The sequence below is a fragment of the Lacerta agilis genome, chromosome 2, assembly GCF_009819535.1.
Source record: "Lacerta agilis isolate rLacAgi1 chromosome 2, rLacAgi1.pri, whole genome shotgun sequence".
Classification (NCBI taxonomy): domain Eukaryota; kingdom Metazoa; phylum Chordata; class Lepidosauria; order Squamata; family Lacertidae; genus Lacerta; species Lacerta agilis.
Genome location: NC_046313.1, coordinates 52,676,771 through 52,693,538, shown reverse-complemented (window position 1 = coordinate 52,693,538; position 16,768 = coordinate 52,676,771). Strand labels below are relative to the sequence as shown.

The 16,768-nt window shown below is 42.9% G+C and overlaps 1 protein-coding gene across 1 annotated transcript; it reads right to left on the bottom strand.

The window, feature by feature from the left end:
- Positions 1-250: 250 nt before the first annotated feature.
- On the bottom strand, positions 251-13,731 carry IRF1 (interferon regulatory factor 1). Its single transcript, XM_033140056.1, has 10 exons — positions 13,604-13,731; positions 8,096-8,189; positions 7,245-7,344; positions 6,366-6,542; positions 5,764-5,804; positions 4,890-5,019; positions 4,363-4,482; positions 3,976-4,022; positions 2,936-3,071; positions 251-1,262 (listed from the first exon to the last, which is right to left on the bottom strand). The coding sequence occupies exons 2-10, from the start codon at positions 8,180-8,182 to the stop codon at positions 1,177-1,179; spliced, it is 924 nt and encodes a 307-aa protein (XP_032995947.1). The 5' UTR covers positions 8,183-8,189; positions 13,604-13,731; the 3' UTR covers positions 251-1,176.
- Between the last annotated feature and the right edge of the window lie 3,037 nt (positions 13,732-16,768).

Below are 16,768 nucleotides of genomic sequence, written 5' to 3'. Positions count from 1 at the left end.
GATAGCCTTGGGTCACTTTTGGGTGGTCCAACCCAACCCAGAATTGTCTCAGCCCAATTAAGCCAAAGCCAAGATCCATGCGAATTTGCCCAATTTAGTTTCACATTCAGTTGAATCTGGTGTACAGTCCTAATTAAGGCAAACCAGAAAATATGTTTGTCTGTGTTGTAATATGTTGTAAGAATTCAATAAAAATAATAAATACAATGTTCCCCATTTGGACACCTCCAACATGAAATAGAACAAGAAACAAAATATACATTTTTTTAATTAAAATAATTGTAAACCTTTTATATACAAACACTATGTACAAGGACAAAACTACTAAGGCTGCAGCTTAGTGATTTGATGATTTGTGGAGACCAACACTTTATCTTGTAGCTCAATAAGTATACACTTTACTAAAACTTCTATTGACTCTCAACAATACCCATTCAGAGGATTCTTGATAATGGCACCATATAAATAAACAGAACATTAGATATTTCAAAATTGAAAAAAGAGTGAAATATAGTGCCCATCTGAAAAACTGATGACAATAAACTGAAATATGTCGTCAAGAAACCACTAAAATGTCCCATGAGTAAAATTCAGAAATGCCTAGTACACAGAACTACATGTGTATCTGATTTTCACATATTATTGAGTGAAACATATTTACAAAACTGCGGTCCAGATCTGAGACTTCAGATCACAAAAAAGGACACCCCCGTGGAAATGTCTGGTGGAATGCAAAAGCACAAACTTGTCCTAAATGTCTTTGGTTAGTAATTGCCTCACCAGTCTTCCAGATGTATGCAGTGATGACAAGAATAAGCTACGGATATGATTAAAATATCTGCCATTTTGTTAAAGGTGCAAAGCACCTTTTCATGTATATTGCATGTTAAAATAGTTTGAGCCCTGATCATATTAAACGTATGAACAAATTAAGGTGGGAAAGCAGCAATAATGACTTAATTGGTTCATGATACAGTCAAGCAACTGAGCGGGATGCAGTTCAACCACAAAGTTATCTTTGCTCATCTGCAGATGCTGTACTCTTGAATTTGACTTTCGGGTCTAAACATTGGGAAGAGCATCAGCAACGCTTCCCGTTAGGTTCAGTTTCACAGATGATGATAGAAATAAAACAACGCAGCCTTAGCGGTTAAAAAACAAAAACAAAAAACAGCTTTACATGCTACAAGGTATGGTGGGCAAACTTGGTCTTAGTGACTCCAATGTGAAATCCAAGCTGGTTTTCATGTCCAATGTAATTTCTGCAGAAACAAGGAAAAATTGTACACAATTTAATTGGTGATAGGGTGAGTGTAAAGCATTATTATTATTTTATTAATTTTATCCCAAGAGCTATAATCTCCCCCACCCCACACTCACAAACCTAACGTAGGACTATAATTAATTGCTGCTCACTAATAAACCCAGAGGTCATATCGAGGGAGCTAGTGCAGTACAGTCTCTCTATGCTAGTTCAAGAGATTTACTACAAGGACTGCAGTATAGGACTGCAGCATGATTTTAGGCAAAGCCATCATTAAAATAAATCAACAGAACAGCTCAATTGAATGTGCTTATGCATCTTAGGTCCAGAACATGATATGATAATGTGAGGATGGGCAATTTATATGACCCATATGTACTCTGCAAAAGCAGATTTTTGCAGAGCTCTGGTGGCTTTGAAAATTAGAGGTTCCAATTAGGAACCTCCAGAATCCATGGTGTGGTATCTCCAGATTCTTTCATTGCCCTGAGAATCACTTAACAGCACCAAGACGTCATATCTTGGGTGTCAGTTTAAAGACTGTCTCAAGGCAAATCTTTAAAAAAATGTAGTATAAACACTGACAGCTGGGAAACACATGCCTGCGAGCGCTCCAGTTGGAGAACAGCCTTTACCAAAGGTGTCGTGGGCTTTGAAGACACTTGAACTCAGGACGCAAGGGAGAAACGTGCTAGGAGGAAGGCACGCTTGGCAAATCCAAACCGTGATTAGCTCCCGCCCGGAGACCTATGTCCCCACTGTGGAAGGACGTGTAGATCCAGAATTGGCCTCCACAGTCACTTATGGACTCATTGTTAAAACCGTGTTCATGGAAGACAATCTTACTCAGCTACGAGTGATCACCAAAGAAAGATGATCTTGGGTGTACAAAGGCTGCCCCAGATAGCCCTTGAGAGAAGAGAACAGCCTGGGGATTGAAGGCTTCTGTACTGTATTTGGGCTATTTTGCGTAAGATGCATTTTGTGTACAGTGCACAGTCCGGTGGCTGCGAATGCAAGAAGCGAGTTCACACACGCATATTCATCATTGTACGACTGGGTGACTTGCATGCACAGACCGAGCATAGTGCCATTAATGTCTAGAGACATGCGCATGTGGACTGAACTCATTCCTTAGCCTCAAAACCTTGACTAATCGCTCTCTTTCCTGAAAGTTGTTGGCAGGATTAAAGTCACAGAGGTGCTTGTGGTGGGGTGGAGTTGCACAGCCACTCTCTCAACACCTGCATCAGGGCTGCATCCCTGAATGGGGTTGGGGCAGGGCAGCCAGCAACCTAGTCAGGGCTATGCAGCTGTGCCAGTGGTTCCACTGACTTGGCAGCCGTGGTCCCGCTGCTGAAACCACCTTGCCTCAGCCCTGTCTAGTATACAGCAGTGGTGCCCCAGTGTCAGGATGGCAGCTCCATAATTCTGCGCCACCATCCATGCCCAACATATGGATAAAACAGCATACACGGCTGTACCTGTCCTTAGGATGAGACAGGAAAGAAATGTAAATGAATAAATGTCACAGTTTGGACCTAGCATACTCACTGTTGAGGCATAAGGGCACTCACTGGGTGCACACTTGGTGAGTTGAGCTGTTAATCCTAGTTAGTATTTTTCCTGCCTTTGGCTGTATTCTGAATGTAAAACGGAAGGCATTTATACCTGCATTTGTTGTATCAATGGCAGAATCTTGGTCCTGAAAGTTAAAGTCAAGGAAGAAACTCTGCATGCCAGTCTCATTGATCAGGAAACCTTTCCCACCAACACTGGTTGGCTGCCAACTGGATGATAGTAGTTCCTAGGACACAAATGGGGGAAGTACTTTAAATCATCTGTCCATATTGGTATTCGGTTAAGTTCAACAGCCACTGCCGTCCATTTTTCAAATCTATTATACAGTAACTAGTAATTCAGCAAATTTATGTTGGCGTGAACATTTGTGACCTCCATTTGGTCAGGCCAAATGGAAAAGGGCAATGGAAGCAAACACATTTCTTATTCTTCATCTCTTAATTCAATGAACGAAATGATGCACGGACTGCTTGTGCCAAGTTTAAACAGATAACATTACAAGAAGCCCAGGTAGCGTGCTCTCTTTTTACTCATCTGTAATGCCAGCTCATTCCCGCTGGAAGCAGCTGTAGAGCCCCTCTCGGGTTTATGGGAGCGTTCCTGCTCATGCAACCTCTTTTTCATCCCACAAAGGACCTTCAGCTCCCTGGCCTGCAGGAGCAGCAATGGGATGCTCACCTATGGCAGCTGAACTCCCTACAAGCATGCTTGACTCAGGGCTCACAGAGTAGGTCCAAGCTCAGATTTCTGTGGTCACAGCTTAGTGATGGTTTAGCCCAAGCAAGAGTAAAGCCCTGAGGAGCATAGGAGGCTGCCTTATACTGTGTCACACCACTGATCCATCTAGTTCCATATTGTTTGCCCTGAGTGACAGCAGCTTTCTTGGGATTTCAAGCAGGGCTCTCTTCCAGCCTTACCTGGAGATGCTAGGGATTAAGCCTGAGACCACCTGCATGCAAAGCTATGGCTCTTCACCGCAGGGCCTTCATATGACCCTCTGAAGGTGCCTTATGTCAACTCAGGTACTCTGACAAGCAGTACCTCCTCTGGGGGCTTCAGTAGGAAGGGGTACTGACTGCAAAACACCTTACTCCAATGTGCACCTTTCAGAAAAGGAAAGATTTTCTTACCTGATACAAGTTACCCGATACGAATTTATCTTCATCCTCATCAGTTCCTGCATTGTTATTTGAAGTCATTGTAGGAAGAAAAGGGAGGAAAAAAAGGGCACTCAATTTTTTGCAGACTATTTTTTATTACAAGTTTTTTCCTATCTTATACTGCCAATCATGACAGTTATAACTTCTAGTCACATGACCAAAACAATATAAAACTGACCATTTATTTACACAAGCAACTTTACTGGCTTCTGTCGGATTTACACTATTGTAGCTAGCACGAGAATCATTCCCTTTTCAGGTAACATAAATCCTGCCACCTTATTATTTTGGGTTCTTTCTCTTAGCACAGTTCTGATCAATCAGCTGCCCAACAGTTATGAACAATGAAACACCAACCATCAGAGGAGGATGCGATAGGCGACACTTGAAATGTATACAAGTCGTTTGTGCTGTCAGGCAACTGGTGCTCCAGTGGGCATCCCCAGTCAGGAGGGTTTAAGTTACACGAGGAGAGATCTGGAAAATAAAAATAAAAACTATGTCAGAATCATTATGAAGGAGGATCTTTCCTAAGATTGCTCCAAATAGTTGTAAACAGTTTCATTCCAAGCAAACCGGGCGTGGGGGGGGGGGGAGGAAACGGGATATAAATAAATAATCCTGCTTTATCCATGTCCTTTTCTTTTGAGACTCTTTGGTAAGTCACAATGAGAACCTCTCTTGGGGATATATTAAAGCAGGATATAGGCACTCTAAATAAATAAATAGCAGGCAACTTGACCACCCATGACCCATGTTCCCTGGCAAATAGCAACCATTTGGGAGTATGGGGTGTGTGTTTTAAGGCTTCGTCTCATTTCATTTGGGGTAATAGGAACACCATGTACAAACCACAGAAACAGATGACTCAAGTTGTAGCTCACCTCCTAATGTGCTCCCCACTTCCATTTTCTCTGGTTGGTAGCTGGGAAGCACATAGCTACTGTGGTCGTCCGGCAGCTGAATGCTGTTTGTTGCACTGACTGTCTCTTCTGTCTTGATATCATCCACTGACTGCAGAAAACAAAAACCTGTTTTATCAAGATGTCTACCTATGTATTTATATCTATATGTATTTATATCTATATCTATATATATATCAGGACTGAAAGCATCACTTAAACTATGGGTAGGCAAACTAAGGCCTGGGGGCCGGATCAATCGCCTTCTAAATCCGGCCAGTGGACAGTCTGGAAATCAGCTTGTTTTTACATGAGTAGAATGTGTACTTTTATTTAACATGCACCTCTGGGTTATTTGTGGGGCATAGGAATTTGTGCATTTTCCCCCTTCAAAATATAGTCCAGCCCCTCAAAAGGTCTGAGGGACAGTGGACCGGCCCCCTGCTGAAAAAGTTTGCTGACCCCTGACATACACCAATCTGAGGTATCCATATCTCAAGTACAGATGACCCATGAATTTTCAAAAATCTAATTTTAGCCATAAGCATCCCTTTAAAATGGGTCTTCCATGCAGAAGACTTTGGCACAAGCAACCTGCCAGTGCTTCGCTTCTGAGACTAGTTTTGGTTGGTTTCATGGAATTATCCATTTTATTTTGTGGAAGCTCCTGGGTTGCAATCCTAGAAAGCCAAAGCTTGAGTGGTGGTGGCAGAAGGAAGGTGTGAACTGTCAGAAGTATTTTGGAAGTTCCCTGAATATGAACTCTGTCCCATTCTAAGTTAGGATCAAGTTATCCACAGGCTTTGAGTTCCATGCGAATGTTTCACTTGCTTGACAATAAAGGGTCAATACATACCTTTGTTGCACTCTTGATTTTCAGGGACTTTGATTTCTTCTCTGCCAATGAAAAACAAAAGTGTACAGATTTAATACAATGAAATGCATTTATGAGAAAGAGAAGCTGGACAGTACCAACAAATTCAGGTGTCATCAATTTTATGGTACAAAGTAACTTAAAATGCTTGCATCATTTATGATATCCTCATGTATGCTTTGTAGGCTCTAACCCTACTTTGAAAGATTCCCCACTAATTTTTGTAGAGATTGATAGACCATAATAGCAAACATGTGATGACCTTGTCATGGAGGCCACAAGACTTTGCCTGGTAAACACCTCCTGTACGGAGTTCCCTTCTTCTGCCAAGAGTGAGTTTTTGGAAAGCCAACTTTAAAGAACATAAGAAGTGCCTTGCTAGATCAGATCAAACTCTCTTCTAGTTCAGTATCTTTTGTCTACAGTGGTCAATCAGTTACCTGTGGGGAAACCCACAAGCCCTTTCCCATGGTGGGTATTCAGAGCCAAGCATTCTGTGATACTAAAGGCAAGACATAGCCTTATTCTCAGTGAATATGTATTCCGTTTTGGAAATGGTCCCTCTCAGTGACTTGCAGACATACCTTTCTTTGGTGACTTTGCTGAGGGTTCCAACATCCTGTAGACCCGGACAGCACAGGAACCTTTGCTGATGCTTTTGTCCTTCACCTCTTCAATATCAGGCAATGAATTCATGGCACAACGGAAATTTGCCTTCCAGGTTTTAGGGTCAGGTTCTTTATCGCCTGGTTTGTACCTCCCTATATAATGACAACATAAATCTGTACTGAGCGAAAAGTAGCCTAATGCAGATATAGCCACTAAGGCCCCATATCCAGGCACTCACAGCCTAAAAAAGCAACCATCATATGCAGATGCTTAATACTGACTTATCTAAAAAAATAAGTAAATACTGATACATTTCAGCCTGTGTGACTCAAAGTAACTCAACACAAGCCAACGTTATTACACACACTTCTTTCTGTTTGCGGCTAGCTGGAGAGTCTGCCCATACCTTTACAACTGTGATTTTTACTTTGTTTCTACTTTGTCCTTTGACCAAAGAGCTCTTGTTTACCGGGCAGCTGATAAAACTTAAATAATAATATTGTTTGTCGCTTTCTACCAAAAAAAGCCTCAAGGCCATTTGCAACAATGAAATATACATGAATGCAGTTGGTAACAATAATCTTAACTGCATCCTAAAAACAAACAAAACAACAATGTCAGCCACACGTGGCCAATGAGTCTGGAGCTTGTGTCTCTTTTAGAAAGCTTGCCTAGCCTACCCAGGGGCTGCAAGCATTCATGTGACCCGGGGGGGGGGAAGAGGCGGGGCTTAAAGTAGTTACCCCTTTTGCTGATGTAAATACACTCCCCCCAGAAATGTAATGGTACTGGCCTCACTTGTGCCTACGCGAAGGACACTGTAGAAAACAAATTGCCCTGACAATGACCCATACCAGTATGAATGGCCCAGTTTCTGAAAAGGCAGGCGTCCTTTTCCAGCTCCCAGCCATGCTTGGCCGCGTGTTTCCATGGGATCTGGAACAACTTTTCTTCCTACAATTCAACAGTACAGATCTTAGTGGGCGTTCCTGAATTACATATGGAAAACAGTATCAAGAACAACCCAAGAAGTCAAAGGAACTGAAAATATTGCAATTTGCTTGGTATTTCTATGTCTGCCTGTGCAGCTTCTCTACAATATGACATAACAGCAACATGTACAACAGACTCTGACATATGATTTTGTTCCATACATTATTCTGGGGATTCTAACCACAGAGAACCCTATCGGCTTGGTGATCTTACACATCTCAGAGGGTTTAGCATTTATTTTCTTTTATTAATGAGAATGAAAGTAAGAATCAGCATTAAATCTCAGCTACAGCAACTCATTCACTGAGGTGAGGTTTATACAGTATCACTTTTAATTAGGTTTGCATGCCAAGTTCCTCCCAACTTTTTAGCCTTGATACCATTAAATTGTTAGGGTTGTATCCGCCTTAGACTCACTGTAGAGCTATAGAATTCTATGGACTTACATTAGCTTTGGGTCTACTCTAAGTATGACTTAGTGGGATAGAACTGTTAGGATGATAACTTGTGTCACTTGAGCATTGGATAATTTCATTTTCCTAGATATGGAATTCTCAGCAACATTTACCTACTGTCGAAAACAATCAGCTGCTGAAATCTCTTTATTTTTCTGAAATATGCTTCTGGACTTAAAAGCAAATAAAAAAAAATAAAAAAACACAGGAGGCTAATATTTTTACAGACAGAGAAAAAATGAAAAAGAAACCCGTACCTTATTGATCCATTGTAGTCCAGGAATTTTATTGGAATTAATCTGCAATTCCAACCAAGGCCTCATGCGCATTCTTGTTTGTGGCATATTGGATCTGAAGGAAAAATAATTTGTGCTTAGAAGAAGAAGAAGAAATGCCTGCTATTCATAGAATTTTACTAGAATGGATATGTTTTCACAGAATTCAAAACAGACTTGTAAGATATCTGTGTTTTATACAGATCACCATTGGTCTTTTATAGAATGCAAGAAGACATGACATAGACCCCTGCCCCTGGGAACCTCTAAAGCAGGGATCAGCAAACTTTGTCAGCAGGGGGCCAGTCCATTGTCCCTCAGACTTTGTGGGGGGCCGGACTATATTTTGAAAAAAAAATATGAACTAATTCCTATGCCCCACAAATAACCCAGAGATGCATTTTAAATAAAAGGACACATTCTACTCATGTAAAAACACACTGATTCCCGGACCGTCTGCGGGCCTCATTTAGAAGGCAATTGGGCCGCATCCGGCCCCCGGGCCTTAGTTTGGGGACCCCTGCTCTAAAGAGTTACTTAAAAAATAAGTATTACAGTCTGAATTCGGTAGCAGCTTTTGAATAAGCTCTGCAAATAAAGGTTAAATGGGTTAAATAGATATATATACATAGATGCATATTAATATTTTATCATGATTTTGCTGATAAGTTTAGGTAATAGGTTTATTAGAGTGAAAAGATGTTGAGAAGGACGGGAAGTTAAATTTATGAAGATGTATACTTCTTCGTTGGAATTTTTATTTTGATGAGTTTGATCTACAGGCTATAAAATGTCTTTGATGTATGGATGTAACTATGGTTAATGAAGGAGAAGGAGAAGGAGGAGGAGATAGACCCCCCCCCCAGCCCCTAGGAATTTACAATTTGAAACACAGGGCTAACAACAGAGAGAAAGCAAAGTGGAATCAGGAATAATAACGCTTTAAATGTATTCTTAGTTATAGCATAGGAACTAGGGGTTATATTATTTTATTCCCCTTAATGAATAGGTTCAGTGACTGGTCAAAGGCAACCCAGACACCTTCATGGCTGAGAGTAGGGATTTCAACCTGAATTTTCTCTTTCTAAACCCAACACTCCTGTCATTAAAACCACATGGGCTTTCAGTTCCTCAGTGTTCCAGAATCATTCCTCCAACCCCCAGCCCCAAACTTGTAAGACACTAACTAAAAACGCTCATCTTGACTTTGCTAGCTGAACCCTTGCAGAATGCATGTGGGCATCAGTTGCATATGGACCGAAGGCGGTATCTAAGGACATACCAGAGTAATTTAGAAATAGGTAGAGTGTTGCCATCTCAGGGGCAGTAAAGCTTTCACTTCAGGGTTGGATTTGTCCAAAATGCTGTTGGTAATTGCTTGGAAACCGCTGGAATTAACGGAGCTCGCTTGTTATCTGCAATGGCTCCACTCTGAGCAAAACTCTGTTGAATACCACCCACTTTGCTGCCTGTGTCGAATTAAGTGAAGGTCATAACGTGCTGCGTATTATCTACTGGTGACTCTGAAGGAATGGTTTTCAAACTTCTCTCCTATCAACATCTCTGTTACAGAATTCCCGAGCCGCTGTCTGCAGCAGATCCCCAACGCACTGCCAAGGATGTTAGGACATGCCTAGGCTGCACACTTTGTTCACAGAAGGCACCAGTCAGGCCTGTTATTGGGGTTATCATTTCCTGGCTAGAACTGAAAGGGTGGGCTCCGGCTCCGTAAGGAAGATCGGAAGCAGTGGGCAATTACTGCTCTTCTCGCTGTGGGACCCTGGATAAGACCCAGGTTCCTTGGAACCACAGCCCTAATAAATTAAGTATGCTTTTATTCAACACAACTTCTTAAAATCATATGTGCGATCTAACCTGTGGTCACAACCACCTCAAATATTCATTCCGGAACTGTAGCCACTGTAGCCTTCCAATAATTGTTTCCCTGTTCAATTGGGCAGGCAAATTGGTTTTATTAACTCTGCCATGCTTCAGACAAATTAGCAAGAGATTATTATTTTTCTGCAGTTAAAACTGAATGCTGGCAGCTAATGTGTAATGTGACTTAAGATGACCATATTGCTTGCTGTTTCTTGGTCCTTTCAAACCATGTAATTATTGCACACTCAAGGAATCATTACTCTGATTTCAGCAAACATTTTTAATGTTAAGAAAATCCTTTTGTGCTCCGAAGGACGGAAAATTTATCCATGGCACTGTTAACTGAAAGGACTGGATACGCTCATTAGCACATCCGATCAATAGATTCTACATACATTGGGCAAAGAAGAAAATTTTAAGAACCTGAAGCCTTTTAGTACAGAAAAAGCTGGCTAAGGAAGGTGGAGTATATGTAGAAGACTAACCCATTCCATGTACAGAAAGAAATTTTCCCCCATTTTTTCCCTGCCTCTCGAAACACTGGAACCATTGAAACTTGTACTTCACTATCTACACAAACAACTTTCACATGTCACCGCCACTGCTGCAGATGGCTTTTTGTGTGTGTGCAAAGACTAGACAAATTGTGAAGGTTGCCTCTGTCGATATTAATAAGCTACAAAAGCTAGGAATGCAACCTTTGTAATTGCAGGCAACGATTCCTAGATGCTGTGGACAAACAGCAGAAAATGGCTTTAACCACCATACCCTTCCCAACAGTTTTCAAGCTTTCTAACTTCAGAGAATGCTTTTCCACATCACGTTTCTGCCACAGGACTCCTATGTGCAGCAGAGAGTTGTGGAGTATGTTCTTGTATATTCACATGCACACAGTTCAGTCATGAAATACACGGATCAGGCCTCTTGGGCCTCACTGCTGCTCTGCGTAAATGCAGCTGTGACTACACAAGAACCTTACAAAGAGCAGAGAAAGACTGGTAGTTGTGGGTAAACTGAATCACATGGAGGCTTCTCCGCCATTACTGATCTTTTCTTTGAAGAATTCCATGGTAGGTTTCCTAGGGGGGATCCTAGTATCCCTTGCAATACAATTTAAAAACACTGTCCTCTGTTCATCACCATGCTGTACACTCTCTAGTTGTGAACCGCCCTATCCATTCCACAGTTGTGAAAATTGGCAGTGTGGGTTACTTTAACCAAACTGCGTCCGTATTGTGTAGACTGTGTGATTGTATAAGTCAGTGTTGTCTTTTGGTTAAAGGCCGTTTAAGAAAAGCAGCAGAAATCACCTCCAGAGGTGACAGCCGCCAGTTACCTCAACATAATCCTGACACAGTAGTAGAAAGGGAAAGACGTATTTGGAAACAACCGAAGGCTAAGGCACTGCATATAATGAGCGTCCCACCATAATAAAGTAAAATAAGCTGCAGCAACCTCCCCTGTAGACTTACTGTGGGAAAGGGATAAAGAACTGTAAAGCATTTTGCACACAAACAGACTTGGAAGCAAATCCCATTCAATTCAATGGAGCTTATGTTCAGATTAAAGATTCAGGAAGAGGGGATGAGCACAATTAACTGCTTCAGTTCCATTGATGGGACTTAACCACACTTAAATTTATTGGATGGCAGCTATTAAGGAGAAGGAAAGACTGTTTCGCATATTATAAACTCAGGGGAATGTTTATAAGGCAGCAAGAGATACATTGGGGAGAGTTGCCACTTGGCACCAGTCAACACAAGCCTTGCCAATTTCCTTCATGTATTCCTCTGGATTGGGGCCAGAGGGGCCAGCGGACATTGTAACAATGCAGAGTTTCTAAGGAAGTTCCAGGTTTCACTGTTTCCGTCCTTCATCGGAAAGGTATGCAAAGGAAGAGTCCCAGAATGTCTCCTGCTCCCTAGAGACAGCCTGCTGCCCCCAATATCTAGTTTAAGAGGAACAAGCTTCTGCATTCAACATAGCGATTGTTGTTCAGTCGTTCAGTCGTGTCCGACTACAAACTGCCCAAGAAGATCTGCCCTGTGCTCCACAGAGCTAAGTGCCAATTCCACATATCCTACAAGCGGATATCGTTCTTATCCAGAGGAATTTTGTTCTGGCTGGCTTCCTGATTGCTCACTGCCAAGTAGCAATACATGTGTTACACTAACCTCCATGGCTCCTGTATTCCACCAAGTGAAGTAAGGACACTTCTGCGCATATATATAATTATGAAGCAAGTAAAAAATGTATCCTCACTGCATTGGGTTCATTTTGCCATTCATTTGTTTTAGATTTACAGGAACACATTTGGGCTGTAAATCTTACATAACCTTTCTTGTACAAGGAACTCCCCTGAGTTTACCAGCAAACATGCCTAGGAGTGAGCAGTGCGTTTCTTCTTTTAAAGTTTGGGATATGGTGTTGCCCTTCCTTTGCTTCAAACCCGAAAAAAAAATTAATATTTAGAGGAGAACTTCAAACTTTTTTGTGTTAAAATCAGAAAAATTAAGTTCCACTTCCTTCAGCATTTTTTCTTCAGAGACAGAGAAAATGTTCTGTACCTGTTGCTTCCTAGTCCTGAAAACCTGCAGCCCGTCCCAAAATTCCTTCTAAGGCTCCTGCCATCTTTTCTGATGATCCCTCTTCACATTGAGGGAGGGTGTCAAAGCAGCTAAATACTATTTTGTTCTTTCCCCTCCCTTCTCTCTTTTTTACAAACTTTACTTCCTGGTATAACAACAAAATAGCTAACACCACCCAGCACTATCCCTCATGTTGCTAGCAAATTTCCCTTTGGAAACAGTACATTTAAAAAGCGGGCCTATTAACTTTTTTGCACGCTAGCTAAAAAACGATTATTATTGGTGCAATTAAAAACAACATTTCACTATAACAAGAATCATCCTAGTCGGGAAGGAGCCACGCCCACATGGCCTGGATCTGGATTCCGTGCGCGCTCTGCGTCCTGACTTTTATCTTCTGCCTTGTTTTACCATGAGATCTGGCTGACCTCAAGGCACCTCCAGATGCGTTGCTGGTTTTGCAGGTAGAAGCCTAGCAGGCGCCCCGCTGTTACCCCACCCCGCGTTTCTCCCATCAGCCTGCAAAGGCAGCTAAACTACTGTCTCTGAATGAAAGAAGCGGCACTTGACTTTTGCAGGATCATTCACACAGGATTTTTTTTTTTTTTTAAGTTACTCATTAAACTCCCCGCTTGCTCTGCTAAACTTAGCCCGGCTGCTGCCTGCAGCCTTTCGCCTTTGATCTCCAGGAAACTGAGGACACGCTTGTCTGAGAAAGCGGCTTGCAGCGATCTCAGCGCCCCAACCGCCCGCTTCCTCGATCCTCACGCGGCGCGCCCGCTCCCCGATAGAAGATGAGAAAGTTTTTCCCGTGCAGCCCGACCGATCTCGTGCGGAGAGCGGGGAAGCACGGTCGGTGCAGAAGTCCTGCCTCTGGGCTTCCCTTCCCAAGCTAGCGTGCAGCCGTAGGACTGCAGCCTGGAGCGGCGGTCCTGTTGCACCCTTAACTAAGTGAGCCAGTCCCCTGAGGTCTCTCTGATAGGAGCGAGGCGCCGCGCGGGGCAGCTGAGCTGCAACCCACCTTCCTGCTCTTGTCCCGGGAGGATCTGGCGAGCGCTCCTCTGCTGCACGAACGAGTTCCTTCCTTGGCGAGAGAACCGCGGCTTCTGCAGCCGCTGGACCAGCAGCGCCTGTATGTATTCGCTCGGCCCTCGGGAATCCCCGGGCAAAGCACAGGAGCGCGCGCCGCGCCCAATCAGCGGCAGGGAGCCCGCGCCGCGCCCAATCATAGCGCGGAAGGGAGTTTGCTGCCGGCGAAGCATCATTTCTGGGAAATCAGCCTGTTGTAGTGCTAGGGCGAGGGGAAGTCCTGCTTCGCTCCCTCCCCCCACGCCGCGTTCCCAGGCCGGCAGCCGCCTGCTATTTTGCTCGTTAGCAGGGACGCACACACGCGCGCACATCACACACACACACACGCTGCTTAAGAATCCTTTGACCACTTTTGGGACTCTGGAAAAGCTTTGCCAGCCCCAAACCACAGCCTGACACATTGCCCAACAGGTGACAAGGGAAGGAACAGGAATCTTACGGATTATATTATATTATATTATATTATATTATATTATATTATATTATATTATATTATATTATAATTTTGCAGTCCAATGGCCCACCTAGTCCAACATCCTGTTCTCACGGTGGCAGAGGAATCAACCTGTATAAAATATTGGGGGGGGGGGCATCATCAGGTAAGCCACACCCTGCATAATTGATCACAGTACACAGCACACAGACATCCTTTGAATGGCAATGCCCATCAACTTCGTGGGAACTTGAGCCAGCTTAGCCCAGCAGTTGCATCAAGCAATGCATTGCTTGGATCCCCCAATTTCCTCCAGCGGTTTCAGGCACGTGGGCACTGCCTCACTCATTTAAAATAAAAAAAAGCTTTGTGGGGAACTGACCCCAAAGGGAGTTGGCTCCTATGCATGGGGGCCGAACAGATGCCCATGGAAAACCCACAAGCACGACCAGAGCACAAGAGCACTCTCCCCCTCCTGGGGTCTCAAGCAGCTGGTACTTTAGAAGTTTCACTGGCCTCCAACTATGGAGATAGACAGCATGTCTAGTAGTAGCCACTGAAAGCCTTATGATCCCTGCACCGTCCGTACGGTGTTGGAGCGCCGGTGCTGGCGAACCGCTATGTACAGCACATGTGTGGCGCCGCTATGTACAGTGGATGCGTCGTATGTAGCGACGCTACCCATGCGCCCTACGTAGCGACGCCCCGCCCCGGGTGTCGTGACACCTTCGTTCGCCCCTGCTTCCAATCTCAAAACTTAAGCCCCATTCACTTCACAGTTAAGCTGAGGTGTGTACATTTGAGATAGCCGTTGCACATGTGCAGATGACCGTGCAAGTGTAGCTTCAGGAAAGGGAGTTTGTGGGCGGTGCAGATTTGAGGGAAGCAAACAGGAAATGTGCATTGGGTGGAGGCACCCCTGCCCATTCGCTGGTGTTTACAGTAAGGTGCAAATGTAACTTAAAACGCAGCAGGGAAAAGCAAACCTGTGTTTTAAGCTACTAATATTTACAGAGCCCCAGACTCTGTATTTAATCTGCTTTTTGTTTGAGACCCGGTTATCTTCCTCATAGTCATAAAACCTTGTCAGAAAACAAAGAGCAAGAAGACCAGGGTTTTCTAGTCTGCTTCCAAGGCCGAAATCCAGCCTGCCCATCCATCTCCCCAAACCCCACCATCTTTGAATATTGAAAGAAGCAGCCCCAAAGGTTTCAGAATGTACTTGAATGCCTTCTACTCTATCAGTTTGGAGGGCACAAGGAGAAAGGGACGACAGAGGATGAGATGGTTGGACAGTGTTCTCGAAGCTACTAACATGAGTTTGGCCAAACTGCGGGAGGCAGTGAAGGATAGGCATGCCTGGCGTGCTCTGGTCCATGGGGTCACGAAGAGTCGGACACGACTGAACGACTGAACAACAACAACTATCAGTTTCCCTCTATGTCATTCAGTTGAACTGTGAAGAGTAGAAAAAGCCTCTGGTGATGAATGAGGATCGATCCAATCTCCTTTGAATTCGGGGAGAGAGAAAATGCATGCCTCAAGTCTGTATATTATCTCACCAAGGGTGGGAGCATATTTAATGCTACCTTGAATCATTTTTCCTTTTTTCTTTTTTTTCAAAAAATTTATTGGTGTTTCCACATAAAAAATAACAAATAAAAAGAGAACAACAGATAAAGACATTCAATCAACATATAAAACAAATACAATAAACAATACTAATAACAATAAAATAAAAACTGATACATACCTGAACAACACAGAAACACAGGAATCTATTAATTAAATTCTTATTTCGAATCTTATTTAGGGGGACTTCCCCCGTTCTCTCTTCTGCGTTCAATTTCTAATCTACTTTAGTAACTTTGTAACTAGTTTAACAATCATTCACCATACTTCTTAATCTTCAAATAAACATCTTATACAACTTATATCATTCAACTTATTATTATCACATAAAATCATATTTCAAATCTTAACTTTTTATATCCTTTTTTCTCTTAACTTAGTGAAACTATTGCTATTATTACTTCTAATTCCTACCTTAGTAATATTATAATCAAAACATTATCATAAAGAGCCTAGATATTTCTTCCCTTCTCCAAATCGCTTGTTTCCCTCTGACGTAGGAGTACCTTGGTAAGCCATCCTGATAAATCTCATAAATTGCTTTACCCCACCCCCCTCCTCACCATCCTCCCTCTTCCCATCTTGATCTCCCACCAGTCTTCCCCCCAGCATATTCCCAGTCTGAATCTTTCCTCACACCAATCTGTTCTTCCAAAATATCACATTTTCCTTGTTGCATAATGTCACCTTTTCCTTGGTACCTAAAGGCCAAAACATTGTCCCCAAGTATCTTTGCTGAACTCTTCCAAACGCCTTGTACATTATCTCCAGATGACTCTAGTCCATTCTACAAATCCAATTTTAAATCCCAGAGTTGATATTCCTGCATTTCTGGGCTCTCACCCCTGAAAGCCGTTATAAAGTCATTGTCATCAGCCTCAGACCTCTCACGTCCTTGAGACCCTTCTACTTGTTGAACCTGTGTCTTCTCTACTTCAAATGATATCTCTGGGAAATAGTTCACTCTGTCTCTAAATGTATCTTCAATTTCTCTAGTTGTTACTTTAAGTTCCTCAGCAAAGTTCTTAAAGG